Here is a 19888-nt window from a genome sequence, read left to right on the forward strand (position 1 = left end):
AAACAGTCTATTTTTTTCAAATAGCAGACTAATACTGCAAAGGAGTATTTTTGCTCTTACATCTTTTAAATGTTTTCCATAACTGCATCAAACAAAAACATGAAATTAAAGGGCCTCACACTGCCTGTGGACCTCTGAGAGTATCCCTGCTCTAGGAGTTCATGACACTGAGTTTGAGGAATACTGATCTGTATCATTTATTTAACGTTTTCATATGCACTGCCTGAAATTGTGTTATTTAGCTTTTTCATGTTTGTCTCATTATCTTATATTGCAAGTGATTCAGGAAATGACTGAATTTTCTATTTCCAGAGTATATGTTTCAGAAGATAATTTATGTGAGTTTACAAAAAGAAAAAAGAAAAAACAAGTTGGATGAGAATCAAAAATTTAACTAAAAAGAATGGACTTTGATTTGGGTCATAAAGAGGATTTTAATTCAAGCACTGAAGGCAGAAGGGACAGCATTAGTTCAAGGGCAAAAGAGAGAAAAAGGAGAGAGTGGTTTGACTTAATTGAAGCATCGTATATTGTAGTTGAGAAACAGGAGATATAAGGTTTCAGGGTAGGCTGAAGAGATGAGCTCCAGCAGTTTTTTTTAAAATTAATTATTTGGCTGTGCTGTGTCTTAGCTGCTGCACATGGGACCTTTGATCTTCGTTGTGGCACGTGGAAACTTTAGTTGCAGCAAGTGGGATCTAGCACCCTGACCAAGGATTGAACCAAGGCCCCCTGCATTAGGTGTTCAGAGTCTTAGCCACCAGGGAAGTTCCACAGCTACAACTTAGAGGAGCCTTGTATGGACTGAGGACTCTAACTTCAGCTATGAGTGGGAACCATGCAAGTTTTTGAACAGGCAAATAAATAATAATTACAGTTGAGTTTTAAGAGAATTAATCTGACAGGAGATACAAAATGAATGGAATAAAGAAACTAGGAGGCAGCACAGTATAATATTTAAGAGGACTTTGATGACTGACAGACTAGAGTTTGCATCACAGCTTTGCCATTTACTGTATAATTAGAGCAAATTATTTCACCTCTTTTGGGCCTGGTTTCCTCACATATGAAACAAGGATAATTATAATCACCTTCAAGGTTGTTGTGAGGATTTAATGAGATTATACACATAGCCTGGCCTAGAGTTTATACTCAGTGAATGATAGATATTAAATATGCCTGTTAAGAGGAAAGGGAAAAGAAAGCTTGTTAATTGTGAATCATACTCTACGGTATGAACATTCAACTGGATCTGGGGGAGGGAGAAAATTATATCCCGCTCTGATTCTGAGCCTGAGTAATGGGAAAGTGATGGTAACACTAAGGAAACCCTGAGAGCTGTTTAGGGCTGGAGGAAATGGCGTTTGTTTGAGTTTTTAACATGTTTAGTGTGAGAGGCTGGAAAATTATTCAGTGGTGATTCCAAGTGTATGTTAATAGTTGGTCAACAGAAATGCGGAACTGATGCAGAGAAACTGTACAAGTTGTCAAAACTAGACCAATATGTTTAAGAGTCATCAACAGGGAGGAAATAAAGCTAGCTGTGCAAACAGATGAGCTCAATAGGGCAAAGAATAGAGAAAGAAGAGAATCTGAGGGCATATTCTAGGTATGCTTATTTTAGGGGTATGGGAAAAGAGAGAGGGAACTTTGAAACAGTCAAAGATTATGCAGTGAAGAGACCAGGATGAGGATACAAGACAGTGAAGATTCCCTGCCATCCTAAATGACTGGTGGGAAAGCACTGTTTGAGCTGCTGCTGCTGCTAAGTCGCTTCAGTCGTGTCGACTCTGTGCGACCCGAGACGGCAGCCCACCAGGCTCCCCCGTCCCTGGGATTCTCCAGGCAAGAACACTGGAGTAGGTTGCCATTTCCTTCTCCAATGCATGAAAGTGAAAAGTGAAAGTGAAGTCGCTCAGTCGTGTCCGACTCTTCGAGACCCCATGGACTGCAGCCCACCAGGCTCCTCCATCCATGGGATTTTCCAGGCAAGAGTACTGGAGTGGGGTGCCATCGCCTTCTCTGGAACAATTGAGCTAGTGGGTAATATTTTCTAGAAAGTTTTGTCCTAGCCTGTGGCACAAACGTTAACATGGTATAACCACTTTAGTCATATTGGATTACTAACAGTGCTTACAGGCAACACTCCCCAGGGATCTAGCACAAAACATAATTTTCAGCAGAAAGCAAAGATCTTTAACATTTCAAAGCAGCAAAATAAATTTAATATTAAAAAAAAATTCCAGCAACAGCTGGAGCTTCTGAGCACCTTTAGAAATGGGCCCCGTGTCTAGTAAAGCAGTTTGTTCTCAGTAAAGGCTATGTACTTTAAAACATTTTAATTCATAGAGTGACTGTGTGTGCTTATGACATATAATGATATAAATGACATTTAATTCAACTCATACAAAAAATGTAATCAAATTATGCTTCAGTGTTTCTTTGTCTTTCTGGAAATGGATACATAGATGCTTATACTTATAAAAAGATAGGAAAGCTGTATATCAAATTAACTGAAATTCTATTTAGGGGACAGTCTTCTGAGTGATTAAAATGTTCTTTGGGCTTTTCAGTACTTTCCAAAATAATTACAATAGAATTTCATCAATTTTGAAATATAAAAAATGCTATTTAAAATGAAATAGAGCAATCGATGGTCCATGACTTACATGTGACATCTAAGACCTCTGAGACCTCTAAGAAAGGAAAATAAATATCATACCTCACTATGGCTTATTTTACCATGAAATACTACATGAAAATAATTTGTCAATATCTACATGGATAGATACAAAGTCAGGAAATAAAATACTGTATATTACAAATTGAAAACCCTTTGTGTCTAAACTACATCATCAATCTATTAATTATTGTTGAGATTTTAAGGATTAATTTTTAGAGTTTGTAGACCCTTCAAAAAGGGACAGATACCTCAAGCCAGAAAAAATTTTCTCAAGTGAAAGGTCATCTGATGAGTGCCAAATTAATCCATATGGGCTCACTGCATGCAAGTTCTCTACTGGAAAGCCTTCTTCTAGCCTGTGGGATGACCATAAATGTAGCATAACACTTTATTCACATTGGATTACCAATACTGCTTACAGGCAACAACCCCCAAGAATATAGCACAAATAGATTCTGCAGCTGCAAAGTTTCAAGGTAGAGACGCCAACAGGCTAAGGGTGTGAGCTGCACTGATGCAGATGAGTCCTGAGTCTGTGGCTAATGAATCCTGTGGGGATTGGCAATGCAATTTTCAGGATGTACTAATGATATAAAGTGATGTAAGTGAAACTGAACTGAGTACAGCTTGTATACTTTGATGGGTTCTGGCTTAGGCCTGCTTAGTAAATAGGGCTTCTCTGGCAGTGAGAGAAAGAAGGAAAAACACAAACGTAAATCTTGTGCTTGCTTCAAATCTATGTTATTTCTCAACTACTCTGTCTTCATCCTACTCAAGATTGGCCATAAAAACAGAAACAGTTAATGTTTTAATTGTTTTGTGGTCAGAAAGCAAAAACTTACCAGGTTCAATTCTGTTATCACTATCAGTGCTGACTTTTGATGCAGTGCTCTCATTTGTTACACAGTTTTTTACTGTCTTCTCCCTAGAGTTGTCACATCAAATAATTTATTTAAAACTGAAAGAAGCTTCTGAGATCACAAGTAAAGGCTATTTAGAAAAAAACATTTCAGGGTGATCAGATATTTTTTCCCCAAATGCTCCAGAACATATTATTTTCACAAATATTTCAGTTAAAACTATTTTTTTTAAGTCATAGTATTTTCATTGGGAAATGAGAAAGAAAGACACTACAGTTCACTCTCGAAAGCATGAAAGCCAGAAAATTCCGAACTTAGATACTTTGTTTTCTTGACATAAACTTAGGTCTGGATGACTCAGGGAGTATTATTTTATATTATAAAATAAAAATGTTTTCTTTTGAATTAAAAACTTCATAGGACACAGAAAGGATGGTTCTTCTACCAAGAATTACAATGGAGACAACTATAACCATTAGTTTGAAAAAGAAATAAGAAAGGTGAATGTTTGCACTTGATTGATGTAGTATGGTAAGACTGGTGTGTACAGATTGGGAAATACATTAAGTACAAACAGCCTAAACTATGAGCCAAGCACTTTACTCTCATCATTTTATTTAATCATAAAAGCTCTCCCATTAATCTATAATCACCATTTTATAGGTTGGGGGACTTGGGACTCAGAAAGGCTTAAAAGAAAAGTCCTTCATCCAAGGTTGGAGAGCTTATAGAGTACTAATGTTAATTCTGGACACTTGAGCAACATTTTACTTCTGTTTTTGCAATCACTATACGGTAACTAAACAGAAATATAGTGCTGATAATTGTTTGCCTCACTAGGAAGTTTATTCAGTTATACATTAACTCACCTCTGGATTTCTATAGTAAACAAGGTACTCCAATGCATTTAAAACAGGAATTAATTTACAAAGTACATATACAAATAATTTTTAAGAAATATTCTATAATTCTTTCTAGGGTGAACTTTAGTCTATGTAAATTAATCTCATTAACCTCAGGGCTTCCCAGGTGGCCAGTGGTAAAGAATCCACCTGCAAGGAAGGAGACCTGGGTTCAATCCCTGGGTCAAGAAGATTCCCTGGAGAAGGAAATGGCAACCCACCCCAGTATTCTTGCTTGGGAAATCCCATGGGGAGAGGAGCCTAGCAGACTACAGTTCATGGGGTCGCAAAAGAGTCAGACTTAGCGAATATACAACAACAACAAATTAAACTGGACTTTAAAATATAGGGAACTTATGGGCTTCCATGGTGGCTCAGTAGTAAAGAATCCACCTGACCATGCAGAAGCCACAGGTTTGACCCCTAATCCAGAAAGATCCCACATGTCAAAGAGCAACTAAGCCCATGCACCACAACTATTGAGCCTGTGCTCTAGAGCCACAGCTACTGAATCCCTCGTGTGTGGAGTCCATGCTTTGCAACAAGAGAAGTTATCTTAACAAGAAGCCTGCACACTACAGCTATGGAGTAGCCCTTGCTTGCTGCAACTAGAGAAAAGTCTGAGCAGCAATGAAGACTGAGCATAGCCAAAAATAAACAAATATTTTTTTAAATAGGGAACTTAAAAAAATAGAGAAATAAGGCTGATCTCTGAGGGTTACATTACAAAACATATAATGGATGAGAACAGAGACAGGCAGAGTCACCAGAAAAGAGCAGGATCCCAGGCCAACAGGCATGGACTTCACTTAATCATCATTCAGCAAACTATTTCTTAGCACCGCTCATGGGCCAGACATTGTTCTAGGCACTAGGGATACTGCAGTAAACAAGACAAGCAAGGTCTTTGTTCTCATGGAGCTTATATTCTAGTGGAGGGGAAAGATAATAAAGAAGTAAACAAAAAACATTCTGAGGAAGAATATTTAGTGTTGCATGGACATTTTCACATCTTATCAAATTAAAAATGGTATGTATAGGAAACAAATTGCTATAAAAGAAATATATTTATTTTATTATTAATATACATTTATATTGATTGTATGATATATAAGGTCCAATGTTGTTATAATATATAAACATGCACAGACACAATACACACACACATATACATATACCTAAAACTAAGAAGATATTTACCATAATATAATTAGTGTTTCTTTCTGGGTAGTGTGATTATAAGTGGCTAACGTTGTTTTTTTCTCTACTTTCCATATTCTCACAATAAATACAATTCTATCATCAGAAAAAGAGTACTAATAATACATCTACATATGTGTATAGGTACACAGATGTCTGAAAGGATGTATACCAAACATTACTAGTAGTTAACTTAGTAGCAAAATATAGGGTGATTTTTGACTTTTTCTCCTGTACTTCTGTGTTATTTAAATTGTTTATCATAAATTTATATTTTTCAAAAATAATAAAACAACTTTAAAAAAAATCATGAATCTGGGGGTAGAAGATATGGTTCCTTATTTTGACAGAATTTTAGTAATAAAAATGAAAAAATCTACCATTTAGATTCTTTAGAGCTTAAAGGGCCATTTACTTTTGGTTTTGTACAAAAATGCTTCTCTTATCATTAACAAATTTATCTCTAATGATCCTGCCCATGGTAATGTATGTAATCCTCCTAATTCAATAGGAAAAGACCATGTACTGATTTATAACTCTACCAAGAAAGGGCTGGCAAAAATTTATGGGAATAAGTAATCCCATAAAATCCCTATCTATAAACTCTGAACTATAACTTTAGAGAATGTACAATTATATCCAAAAAAGACACAATGGTTCAAGAAAGCAGAAATGTTCCACTGATGGCCAGATTTTCACCCCAGATAAATCTGAAAATTCTGCATAGATACTTTGATTTCTAATCTGAGGATTCTTACAATTTATAGAGATTTCTGCTGGATAATGAAGACGGTTAAGCAGGAATTCACCACTCTCTGTCCAGAACCAAACTAAAAAAATCTTTGGTAAAAATCTTACCTTTTTTCCACCTCTAAAAGAAAATTTTCACTGTTGCCCAACTGACTAAAATGCAGCTTGGCAGCTTTTCTCTCACTTTCTCGTACAGCTCGGTCATCTGGAGGCAAAAACCGTGGTCTGAGCATATTTCTTTTTTGGAGTAAACAGTAGTAGGTCAGAAAAGCATATTCACAGAGTGAAAACTAAAGATCAGTCTCATCTTTTGTTTGAGACGGGTCACAGAATAATGCTATTATGTTGTCATTGGAGTAAGTAGTAACTCAGGGAGACTACAGGGACACCATAGCAACAACTGTCACCTAAGTGTAACTATCACTACAGGAAAGTACAGTTTGGGCAGCAAACAATCCAAATGGCCTAATCTTAAAGGCTGCAAGTCACACCATTTCTAAAAGACTTTACTTAGCTTCCCTATAACTTTCTCAGGAGCATGTAACATAGAAGTTTATATCAATGAGAATAAAATTATAAAGAAATACAGACTAATTCATTTGAAGGAATATTTATTGTTCTTTGCCAACTAAGCCTCAAAAAGTTGCTATATTCATTTTCTACTGCTAATGTAGTTACAAACTTGGGGCACCTGGAAAAATAAATGTCAACTTGGAAACTTTTTGCTGGGGAGGAAGTGGTGGTGAAACCATCAACTGAAGAAAACTAAAGCTGGAAGTAACTGATAAAATCATAGACTGTCATTCAATAAACAATAAAAGGACTCGTCATACATCCTGCCAACACAAAAGTTACATAAATATTGACTAATAAACAAATATATCCTGCCAGTGGACACTCTGGGCCAACATCCAAAAGGTTAGGAGGCAGCTGGTTTAAAGTAAGATTTGGGGACAAAGAACAAGGGAGGAGGGTCTCACCCAGTTTCTCCAGAGTTTGTAGCGTATAGACAGCAAAGAGCCTATAATCTGTATCTTTCCTGACAACGGGATTGAGTCTCAAATCTAGTTCTTTGAGGAAGGGTAAAGGCTGTAGGCGGGACACCTCCACTAATGAAGGAATGTTGTTATAATATAAATTCAGGTCTTGGAGTGAACATAAATACTGGATGCCCTGCAAGGAAAAGACCACATTATGAAAGTGCATGTTGGGAAGGACTAGGAATCTCACAGATAAAGGTAGAAATATAAATATTATTTTCCATCCTTAAACAGTTACCTGAGTCACCCATGACAAAGGCAGGGTTGAAATTCCCATTTAGCTCCCTGAGAATAAGAATGCTGCAGCCCATGGGCACTCGGTGTGCTATACATTAAATAATTCACTGATATCATACATTTCCTTCTTTATAAGCTCTGACATCCAAATATCTGCAGTCAGTTCTATACTTCTGTTGCCTCTCATCACATTTCCAATCTAATCCTTCCCAGCAGTAGCCAACCCAAGTCACTTTTGCACTTCTCTCACCCTTGCTACAACCACTCTCCTGACCCCAAAAGCCCTCAAGAGGGAGGGAGGCAAAAGAGAGATGGTTCTAAGGAAAGGGTATGGAAAAAAATTAAGTGTGTATATATTTTGTTGTTGTTCTGTCACTAAGTCGTGTCCGACTCATTGTGACCCTATGGACTGCAGCACGCCAGGCTCCTCTGTGCTTCACTATCTCCCAGAGTTTGCTCAGATTCATATCCATTGAGTTGGTGATGCTATCTAACTGTCTAATCCTCTGCTGCCCCCTTCTCCTTTTGCCTTCAATCCTTCCCAGCATCAGGGTCTTTTCCAATGAGTCAGCTCATCACATCAGGTGGCCAAAGTATTCCATGTATATGTTCTTATATTAATATCTTAAGACCTCACTTTTAGGATGAAAGGACTACATGGCAAAACCAAACAATGCGATCTCCAAGTTTTCCCTCCTGGACCAATCTGGAGCCCCCCTTTTTCCCTTCAGAGTTACTGCCACCATCCTCTAATCAGTCAGTTCCTCTTGGTAGAAATGCTCTTCCTTCTTCTGTTCTCTCTCTGTGGACTTAGCAACCCCACCCCCTCCACTTCTCTAGCAACAGTGCAATCAGAACTGGGACACTTGAGAGGAAAAGCCACAGTTTTTCTCCTTTACTAAAACCTACTATTGAAACTAATTGCTTAATTTTCATGTATTTAGCTGGTTAGGTACTTCGGCCCAACACTAAATTTCAGGACAATATTTCAAAACATGTACATATATGTATAGTCACACACTTTTAATATTAAAAATGCTTACCATAAAAGGAACTCTGTCATTGAGAGTTATTTCAGAAAGGTAAAATTATTTTCCATCACCTATTTATAAAATAATGTTTATCTTCTTTTCTCATTTAAAATTAACCTTTTTTAGTTGCAGGAAGTTTAGAAAACTCAAGGATATATTCAAAACATTTCTAAACTGAACTCTGCCTACAGTTCAACGCATTTCTTTCTGGCTATTTTCAGTTCCACTAACTTCTACATTGTGAAAGGATCAATGGTTAGGAATATTTATCAATGCTTTTGGCGTCACTCTCAGGGTAGCATACCATTAGCGCTGTCTTTAAATGTATCTATCTAATATCCCAGCTCAAGTAATCTTTTAATGTCTCAGTATAATAGTCAAGGAAACGATTCCAATCCTCCTCTCACGTTTCCCCATTGGCATAAATTCATGTATTCTCAATGCTACACTAGAAATAAACACAAAACATTTCCCCCTTGAAAAACTTAAGCAAAATGATTCAGAGCTGCTAGAGATGAATACCTGCAGATAAATCACAGAAGTAAACAAAAAAAAATCTAGGAAACTGGCATTTACTAAGTGCTTTTTATATGCCAAACACTACCAGGAGTCTTAATATGTAATTTTTGATTAGTTGTGCTAATTGATTAATCTTCACAACAGTTTTTCAGGTAATTTACAGAAGTAGAAAGAAAGGGAGTACAAAAGCAAATGACAGCAATGTTCATTCAATCTTTTTAGTCTGAAAAAACAAACAGATAAAAATACATATGAGAAGAGGAGGCCTAAATAACTCGTTATTAATACTTTCAGATATAGGTGAGCCAGATACAAAGGGCTATTATAGAAGATTCTAAAGACCTAGTTTAACTTGGAATTTCTGCTTTTAGAACCCTAGCTGGAAATTTGATCTAGCTTGGAGTTCTTCTTTCTGGGCCCTTAGTTTTAGATCTTGAGATTGGGTCTGATTTGTGTTTTTGAACAAGTTTCCCCTAAGAAATGGAAAACTAGCAGAATAATCCAGATCAGTAACCAATCTTGGACAGCATCTGTAAGTCTTGCACCTTCAGTCTTGCAAAGAAGGGCTTTATCAAGAGAGACATATAGCTGGGCAAAAAGGGAATAGTGGAAGAAATACTATTTAGCGGTCTACACAAAGAAAAGAAATTTTCCATTTCTGTGTGTGAGGGTGTTTATGTTTGCAGAGCTCTTGCTTTGTTTGCTAATCCTCACACTTTCCGCTTAAGCACCTACTTTCCTGAAATGTCGTCTGCTCCACCAGCTCCTGGCCTGGAAGTTTTTCTTTGTTTTCAAGACCATCATTTTCTCCCCATCCTGGAAAAAACTCACAATAGCAATCTAGGCCAGTGTTTCTCCATATACGTTCCATGCATCAACATCATCAGAATCCCTTGGGAATGTCCTGGACCCACTGCATATTAACTCAGACTCTCTCTCTCAGAATAGGGACTAAGACTCTGTATTTTTATTAATATTTTATTTATTTATTATATTTTATTGTTTATTTTGCCATGCCACATGGCTTGTGGGATCTTAGTTCCCCAACCAGGGATCAAACCTGTACCTTCAGCAGTGAAAACATGAGTCCTAATCACTAGACTGCCAGACAATCTCCAAGAATCTGTACTTTTAACAGTGTTCCTTATAATTTTTTAACACACATTAAGAATCGTAACTATTGCCCTAGGCAGTGACAGTTTTCTTTCAGTATAAAAGAAAAATTTTCCCACTATCTTATAATTTAAAATGTCAAACGTAAAGCAAAATTGAAAGAATTTTATGGAGAATAACAAAATTTAGTTTGGAAACATTTAAAAGGATATTCCCCAAGCTGATATTCTTTTATTTTTTTCCCATCAAAAAAACCCAAAAAACTGTCTGGTCATAAAACACAGAACTTACCTTCAAGCTAGTGATCAAATTTCTTGATAAATCTAAGGATCGGAGACTTTTAAAATTTCTAAAGGCATCACCGATGGAATGGATTTTTCCAGCATAAGATCCCTGCAATGAAAGAGACTCCACCAGTTCTGAAAAGAGATCATCAGTAGATATATTATGATCTCTGCTTGGAAAAAGAGCAGAGTTGTTGAAAACAGGCCTTCCTTTCTCCCATATCTCATCTGTGAAAGGTCCTTCATTTAAGGCTCATAAGAAGAACAGATCTTCCTTTTAAAATTAGCAATATGGTCTAATGCAGTGACATCAAGACTTGGTTTTACAGAAACCTTGAGTTTCTTTAATTACCCTGAATGATGTAGTAAAAATCTCCCAAAGTTCTCAAATCAAACAACAAATTCAGCAATCCCACTGCTAGGATTTAGCCCTATAGATAGTATAGCATTTTGCCAGGACATATGATATAGACCAGAAGGATGTCAATTTCAGGAAAGTTTCAGGATAGTGAAAGAAAGAAAGAGAGGGAAAGAGGGAGGGAAGAAGAAAGGGAGAGAAGGAGAAAGGAAAAGGAGAAAAAGAAAACCGTCAAAGGGCTCATCAGTAGAAGAGCAGAACTAGATGGACTAAGCAGCAGTGCACTGAACAATGTACTAGATCTGTGACCTTGTAAAAGTCACTTAACTTCTCTGTGCATCCATTTCCTCATGTGAAAAATGGAGATTACAACATTACTTACCTCATAAGATGTTGTAAGGATTTAATGATTGTATGTATTGTGTATATACATATATATAGTTGTTGCTGTTGTTTGTCATGTTCAACTCTTTGCGACCCCATGGACTGTAGCCCACCAGGCTCCTCTGTCCATGGGATTTCTTAGGCAAGAATACTGGTATGGGTTGCCATTTCCTTCTCCAGGGAATCTTCCCAACCCAGGGATTGAATCCGAATCTCCTTCATTGGCAGGTGTGTTCTATACTGCTGAGCCACCAGGAAAGCCCATAAACATATACACATACATATGCGTGTGTGTGTGTGTGAGACAGAGAGAGAGAGAGAGAGAATACAAAACTTAGTGTCTGACACATGGTGCTATATATATGCTAATTATTATTCTATAGTCATTTAAAAGAATGAGGTAGATTTGTTGATGTTTATATGGAAGGATCTCAAAGACACTGAGGAAAAAGTGTGACTTTGTGTCTGTATATATATGACTGTGTTTTAAAGAATATATGTGTGTGTATATTTATGTGTGTATATATGTGTGTGTGTATATATATATATATATACATACATACATACATACATACATGTATGTCAAACTAGACTTCTGATAGCACTGAAAAGAGGAGAATCTCAAAAGCCAATAGGAACTCACTGGCAAGTGTGGTGGGCCAAAATGAGAACAGGAACAGAAACTGGAAGGAGGTTCTGCAGAATCCCATTTGCAGGTGACTGCCAAGGAACTGCACCGAAATAAGTTCTTAAGATACTGGAGCAGTCTAGGCCCTATAAACTATAAAAAACATGAAACAAGATCCTTTTCAAGATAAGACTCATCCTTGAGAGAAATAACTGGAACAGAATCCACATTGAATGGAATACAGACAATAGGTTCAAAAGAAGGAGAAGGTCTAGATACAAGTCCAGGAGGGAAGCAGAGACTGCAGATCTCAGGAAGCTTAAAGCCCTGTTTTAAGTTCTTCGTGAACACAACAGAAGAGGGAGCTCCAAACCCTGAAACTAGAAGTTATTCTGGCCCACCTAGAAGTATAGAAAACTTAACACACTTTAACAAAGAGACACAGGAAAGGTTTATAGTCAAATTGTATATGATGTTATTAAAACAAAAAAGAACAAAAAACAGAATAGCATCCCTAAAGAATGAAAGCACTCCAAAAAGATACATCCACAAAACAAATGAAACTTTTAACTTGGTATTTCAAAACAAATTTCAGAAGCTAAAAGATGTCATAACAGTGTAGCAGTTCTCAAAACATTTTCCTAGACCCCTGGAGGTCCCTGAGACATGTACAGGGGTCCACAAAATCAAAACTATTAAAAAAATTATTTTCATAATAATATTAAAACATTAACAACTCTTTTTACTGTGCTGATATTTGCACATATGGTATAAAAGCAAAAATTACTGAGGCCTTAGGATGACTTGAGGCAGTGGCATCAAACTTTACTCTTAGTCATAATATTGTATTCTTCACCATTAGACGCAGGCAGTTATAAAAAAGAGCCACTTTTTCTTAAGAATGCGCTTGAGAAAGCAGTAAAAATGGTTAATTTTAGCAAATTTTGACCCTTGAGTACGTCTTTTTTATATTGTGTTCCTAAACGGGAGGTATGCATGAAGTATTTCTGCTGCATACTGAAGTATGTTGGATGCTTAGCAGGAAAACACTTGTGTGGGTTTTGAGATGCCAGCTTAACTAGCCTTTTTTTTGGTGGGGAGGTAACTATTGTTACTATAAAATTCTGACATACTTGAATGGCTATGAGACATTTTCTGAAAAATAAAGAAAGTGCGACCATCACTTCAGTCAAAACAAGTAATAGTAACTGTTGTCAATTATTAACATATAAGCTTCCAAGCCAAAATTAGAATTTTGATAAACTTGTATTTGCCACCATAAACTTGACAGATTCCAAAACCTAAAGCTCTCTCTAGTGAAATTTGTGATGATATTAACAAATATGATTTTTTAATGTTATATAATGAAATCTGTCAATATTTGGAAGATCTATATAAGTCAGTGAGTTAATACCTTTCAAATGATGGATGCATGATGTTGATGTACCAATGGATTTTAATATAACAGAGTACAAAAAGTTCAATGATATGGTTTTAGATTTCAGATACAACTAATCTTTAAGAAACTACCACTTGCTCAGTTTTCGTGTCAGAGCAAAGAAGAAAATTCACTGAAAATGCTATTTAAATACTTCTTCCTTCCGGGAGGGCTTCCCTGGTGGCCCAGTGATTAAAATCCATCTTGCAATGCAGGAGACACCAATTGGATCCCTAGTCTGAAAGATCCCACATGACACAGGGCAACTAAAGCTGTGCACCACAACAACTGAGCCTGTGCTTTAGAGCCCACCAACCATGACTACTGAGTCTGTACAGCAACTACTGAAGCCTGTGCACTCTAGAGCTTGTGCTCCACAAGAGAAGTCACTGCAATGAGAAGCCCACAAACTGCAACTGAAGAGTAGCTTCCATTCTCTGCAAGTAGAGAAAGCCTGTGCGCAGCAGTGAAGAGCTGACATACCCTAAATAAATATTCCCCTTTTCCAACTATATATCTATATAAGTCATGACTTCATGACTTATATATTTCAATCAAACAACATATTTAACACAGAAGAAGATATGAGAATATGGATGTCTTCAATTAAGACATTAAAAAGACATTATATATGTTAACATGTAATGGGTATGTTATGGTTATCTTTTAATGAATTACAAATAAATATTTTAAAATTTTCTGTTTCAACATCAAATATGGTAAATATAAATAGATATAATAATCCACATTAACCAAAGCTCTTTGAATAATATTTAAGTAAGAGTGTAATGGAATCCTGATACCAAAAATTTTGAGAATTGTTAAAAATGTAAATTAGACTGAGTGGCTTATAAACAACAAACAATTATTTCTCACTGTCCTGGAGACTGGAAGTACAAGATCAGGGTGTTGGCATAACCAGGTTCTGGTGAAAGCCTTCTTCCAGGTTCCAGACTGCCTACTTCTCCATGTGTTCTCACATGGAAGAAGGCAAGGGAACATTCTCTTTGATCTCCATTATAAAGTCATTAATCTCTTTTATGAGGGCTTCCCTGGTGGCTCAGATGGTAAAGAATCTGCCCACAATGCGAGAGACCTGGGTTCAATTCCTGCGTCAGGATGATCCCCTGGAGAAGGGAATGGCAAACCACTCCATTATTCTTGCCTGGAAAATTCCATGGACAGAGGAGCCCTGTGGGTTACAGTCCATGGAGTTGCAAAGGGTTGGACACAACTGAGCGACTAACACTTTCTTTCACTTTCAAGACCTAATCACCTCCCAGAGGCCACACCTCTTACTATCATCATATTAGGTATTAGAATTTCAACATATGAATAGTTTGGGGGGAGACACAAATATTCAGACTAGAGCATGAGGGCAATAGGAACTCTCATTCACTGCTGCTGCTGCTGCTGCTGCTAAGTGACTTCAGTCGTGTCCGACTCTGTGCAACCCCATAGACAGCAGCCCACCAGGCTCCCTCATCCCTGGGATTCTCTAGGCAAGAATACTGGAGTGGATTGCCATTTCCTTCTCCAATCATTCACTGCTAGTGAAATGCAAAGGAATAGCCACTTTCAAAGATAATTTGGCAGTTTTTTTACAAAGCTAAAGACGGCATGCTGCAGTGCTGCAGTCCATGGTGTCACAGAGTCAGACATGACTGAGCGACAACTGAACTGAAACACAACTTTTACTGTAAGATCTAGCAATTATAGCTCCTTCGTATTTACTCAAGTAAGTTGAAATTTTATGTCCCCACAGAAACCTGAATGTAAATGTTTATGGCAGCTTTATTCATAACTGCCACAACTCAGAAGCAACCAAGATATCCTTCAATAAGTAAATGAATAAATAAAACTATGGTACATTCATATAGTAGAATATTACCCAGCAATAAAATCACCTATGGACCAAGCCATGGAAAGACATGGAGCACCCTTAAATACACATTACTAAATGAAAGAAGTCAGGTTGAAAACATTCTGCATAATATTCTGAAAAAGGTAACACTAAAAATATCAGTGATATACAGTATGATGACTAGTTGCTAATACTGCATTGCATATTTGAAAGTTGCTAAGAGTAGATCTTAAAAAGTTGTCATTCTAAGAAAAGAAAATTTTTGTTACTATGTAAAATGATGTTACATAGACTTATTGGTGATCATTTTGCAGTGTATACAAACATCAACCATTATGTTGTACACCTGAAAGTAAGTTAATATGTCAATTATACATCAGTGAAAAGATTTTTTTTTAATTTTTAAAGAATCAGTGGTTCCCAGGGAATATATACTGTATGATTACAACTACATGACTTTCTGAAAAAGGCAACAGGATAAAGGTCAGTGGTTTCCAGAGGTTCACTGGTGGGGGAGAGATGAACAGGTGGAACACAGGAGGATTCTTAGGGCAGTGAAACTGTTCTGTTGATATCTGTAATGGTGTACACATGACTATATATTTGTCAAAACACACGGAACTGTACAACACAAAGAGTGAACCCTAATGTAAACTATAGATCTTAGTTAATAATAATATATTATTATTGGTTCAACAACCATAACAAATGTACTGTGTGAATGCAAGATATTAATAATAGGAAAACTGGAAGGGGATATAGAGAAGGTGTGATGAAGGAAGAGTATATGGGAACTCTGTACTTCCTGCTCAATTTTTCTGTAAACCTAAAACTGCTTTAAAAATTAAAGTCTATTAATAATAAATAATTTTTTAAAGGAATCAAGTACACTTTGTGCTAAAATATGGACGAACCTTAATAATAACACGCTCAGTGAAAGAAGCTAGACACAAAAGGCCACATATTGTATGATTCCATTTATATGAAATATATAGAACAAACAAATCCATGGAGACAGAAAGCAGATTTGTGGTTGCCTGGGACCACTTATTGCCAGGAGCTGGAAATAAGGACTGACTGCTTAAAGAATATGAGGTTTCCTTTTAGGCTCTGGAACTAGACAGTGGTGATGGTTATACAATGCACTAAGTGATACTGAAATGCATACTTTAAATTTTACAGGATGTGAATTATATCTAAAAAAAAAATACCAACTTTGAGGGCACCATATTGGTAGCTCTGTAGTATGCAATGACCAGTATCCAATGACCTAATACAATGAGAATCTTGTTACCATGGGGCAAAAGCTAAGGTCAGTTACGATTTCATTCACTGCCCTGCTGCATTTCACATGCCTTTCACTGTATTCTATTTCAAAAAGCAGACATTTTAACATTTTTAAAGGGAACTAGAATTATCAATCAAGTGATAAACTGCCACTGGGATAGATGTTCTTTGATGATTCATACGAAGTACAGGTCTTGGGCTTTCCTGGTGGCTCAGATGGTAAAGAATCCACCTGCAATTCAGGAGACCTGGGTTCTATTCCTGGGTCAGGAAGATTCCCTGGAGAAGGAAATGGCTACCCACTCTAGTATTCTTGCCTGGAGAATTCCAAGGACAGAGGAGCCTGGTGGGCTACAGTCCATGGGGTCACAAAGAGTCAAACATGACTTAGTGACTAACACACACAGGTCTTAAGAGATTATGCACTCAGTTTCAACAGTTATAGAGTGAAGACAAATAGGCTGTAGAACAAATCAAACACACGTTATAGATCTCAAGAACAACAGAATGATCTTCCAATTTTACTCCATGGGATATAATAACTCCAATGGGCAAAAACATGTTTTATTGATGAAAACAACATGTAATTCCTTTATAGAAAACCATTTATATAGTTCACTTACAAACTGAATTAATAATAAAGCTTATTTATAATAATGATGAAAGAGTTTCAAATAAATAAATAAATAAGGCCTCAGGAATCTACATGAAAGATCTCCCACTACTAAATTCAGGACAAACTCAGCATCAGTTATAACAACTGCAAGGGACTGGAACACACCAAAATATTTAAATCCGTAAGTTTATAATATTAAGAAAACAATGCTACAACTAGTGAAGCCCACACACCTAGAGCCCAAGCTCCACAACAAAAGAAGCCACCATAATGAGAAGCCCATGAACTGCAACTAGAGAATAGCCCCTGCTCACTGCAACTAGAAAAACCCAGCGCACAGCAATGAAGATCCAGCAGAGTCAAAAATAAAAGAAATTATTTTAAAAAAGAAATTACTGTTAAATATTTTTAGGTTTTATATGTGATTTTTAAAAGAGTTCTAATCTTTTGAAGATAAATACTAAAATATTCATGGGTTAAGTCATATGACTAGGACTTGTTTCAAACTAGACAGTGCACAGAGCTTTCCTGGTGGTCTAGTGGTTGAGAATCCACCTGCCAATGCAGGGGACACGGATTCCATCCTTGGTCCTGGAAGAGTCCACATGCCTTGTGGCAACTAAACCCATGTGCCACAACTACTGAAGCCTGTGCTCCTAGAGCCCATGCTCTGCAACAAGAGAAGCCACCATAATCAGGAGCCCTTGCATCACAACTAAAGAGTAACCTACACTTTCTGCAACTACAAAAAGCCCACAAGCAGCATCAAAGACTCAACACAGTCAAAAATAAAGAAATAAATAAATCTTAAAAAAAAAATAGTTCAGGGGACTGAAGGTAGATAGATGATAGGCAGGGTACAGATGAAAGAAGATTGGCCATGAACTGATGATAACTATTGATATTAGGTTGATTGCAATTCACTATTCTGTCATCTCTACTCTTGGATATATTTGTGAATTTCCATAATAAAAAATTATAAAGTAAGTACAAATGCTCATATATGTAGAGAATATGTAGAGAGAGCTATCCAAAATATTAGTAACAGTGATCACTGTTAGGAAGGAAAACTGGGGCAGGGCCAAGGAGGGGGGGTTGGGGCTCAAGACTTACTTTTCATATTAGTTATTATAGTACCCATATAATAAGTTAATTAACAGAATTATTTTTAGGAACCAAAAAGTATATAATTGCATATTTTATCTTCCTTCCTAGTAATTATCATCAGCCTGCAAATATGCTCTAGTGTATCATGTCTTTAAAAACTTGTTCTTAATTCCATTCACATCCTCTAGCTAATATTCCATTTATGCATTATCCTTTATAGCCAAATTTCTTGGCAAAAGTTTTTATCTTCTCTATTTCTTTTCCTTCACATATTATATACCCTTTTCATCCCAACCTGGCCTGGCTTGCTTCCTCCCTTCTCTTCCCTAGTTAGTTACCAATGAGTTCCATGTTGCCAAACCTAACAGACACTTCTCTGCATTAGGTTGCTCAGCCTGTCAGTAGCATTTGAACTTCTGACCACTCCCTCCTTGATACAGTGGTTGTGGTTTAGTCACTAAGTCCTGTCCAACTGTTGTGATCCCATAGACTGCAGCCCACAGACTCCTCTGGTGGTTTAGTTGCTAAGTCTTGCAACGCCATGGACTGTAGCCTGCTAGGCTCCTCTGTCCATGGGATTTTCCAGGCAAGAATATTGGAACGGGTTGCCATTTTCTTCTCCAGGGGATCTTCCAGACCCAGGTATCAAACCCCAGTCTCCTGTGCTGCAGGCAGTCTCCAGCACTGCAGGTGGGTCCTTTACTGACTGAGCCACCAGGGAACTACTTGATACAGTGAAAGTGAAAGTGAAGTCATTCAGTCCTGTCTGACTCCTTGCGACCCTATGGACTGTAGCCTACCAGGCTCCTCAGACCATGGGATTCTCCAGGCAAGAGTACTGGAGTGGGTTGCCGTTTACCCTTTATTAAATTCCAAAACATCAGTTTCCTTCTCCCCTATTTAAGCTTTAAACATTGAAATGTCCTAGGGCTGAGTCTTAAGCCTTCTATTGTCTATCTACATCATCTAGCCCCATGGCTTTAAACACCATTTATGGGACTTCCCTGGCAGTCCACTGGTTAAAAAAAGGAATATGTTTGTAAAAGCAATGGAAAAGGTATAGAAGGAGGGAGAGGGAAGAATATTTTTTTACTTTAGAGACTTTTGTATTGTTTGAATTGTCAGAATGAGCAAAATTAATTTTGTTATTCACATATAATAAAAACAAAGAAGCCCCGCCCCCCAAAAAATCCTGCCACAGATTATTCTAGCTGGATAATGGAAGGCATGTGTCCCCCCAATCAAACTGAATAAATTTTTTAAAACAAAGGAGAGGAAGAAAGAAAGAAAGGTACACCAGTATGTCAAGCCAATGAAGCTTTTCAAATTAGGGGAGCACAAAATGGTTTGGAAAAGAAAAACCCGAAATATCTACATCAATCTATTGATATGCACACCAAACCATCCTGTAGTGTTTGTTACCAGTATATACTAATTTTGATAAATTTTAAATAAATTTAAATAAAATAAAACCAAATTATTGCATATTCCCCCAATAAAAAGTACTAGAGAAAGCAAGAAAGGGAACTTTTTGTTGTGGTTAGAGGACAGGATCTGGAATCAGAGTCTGGATTAATAAACCGTCGC

General features: G+C 37.0%; 1 protein-coding gene across 3 annotated transcripts in view; it reads right to left on the minus strand.

The window, feature by feature from the left end:
- LRRC36 (leucine rich repeat containing 36) overlaps positions 1–6752 on the minus strand; it is a 36545-nt gene extending 29793 nt beyond the window's left edge. The window contains exons 1-2 of one of the 3 annotated variants that reach the window (XM_040253291.1): positions 6504–6752; positions 3526–3614 (exon numbers count right to left, since the gene is read on the minus strand). In XM_040253291.1, coding sequence (XP_040109225.1) covers positions 3526–3614; positions 6504–6628 — 214 coding nt within the window. In that variant the 5' untranslated portion in view covers positions 6629–6752. Of the gene's footprint in view, positions 1–3525; positions 3615–6503 lie in introns of those variants that run through there. The other 2 variants (XM_040253292.1, XM_040253293.1) reach the window with 2 other exon arrangements.
- Between the last annotated feature and the right edge of the window lie 13136 nt (positions 6753–19888).

The sequence above is a fragment of the Oryx dammah genome, unplaced genomic scaffold, assembly GCF_014754425.2.
Source record: "Oryx dammah isolate SB20612 unplaced genomic scaffold, SCBI_Odam_1.1 HiC_scaffold_13, whole genome shotgun sequence".
In the NCBI taxonomy this organism is placed as follows: Eukaryota; Metazoa; Chordata; class Mammalia; order Artiodactyla; family Bovidae; genus Oryx; species Oryx dammah.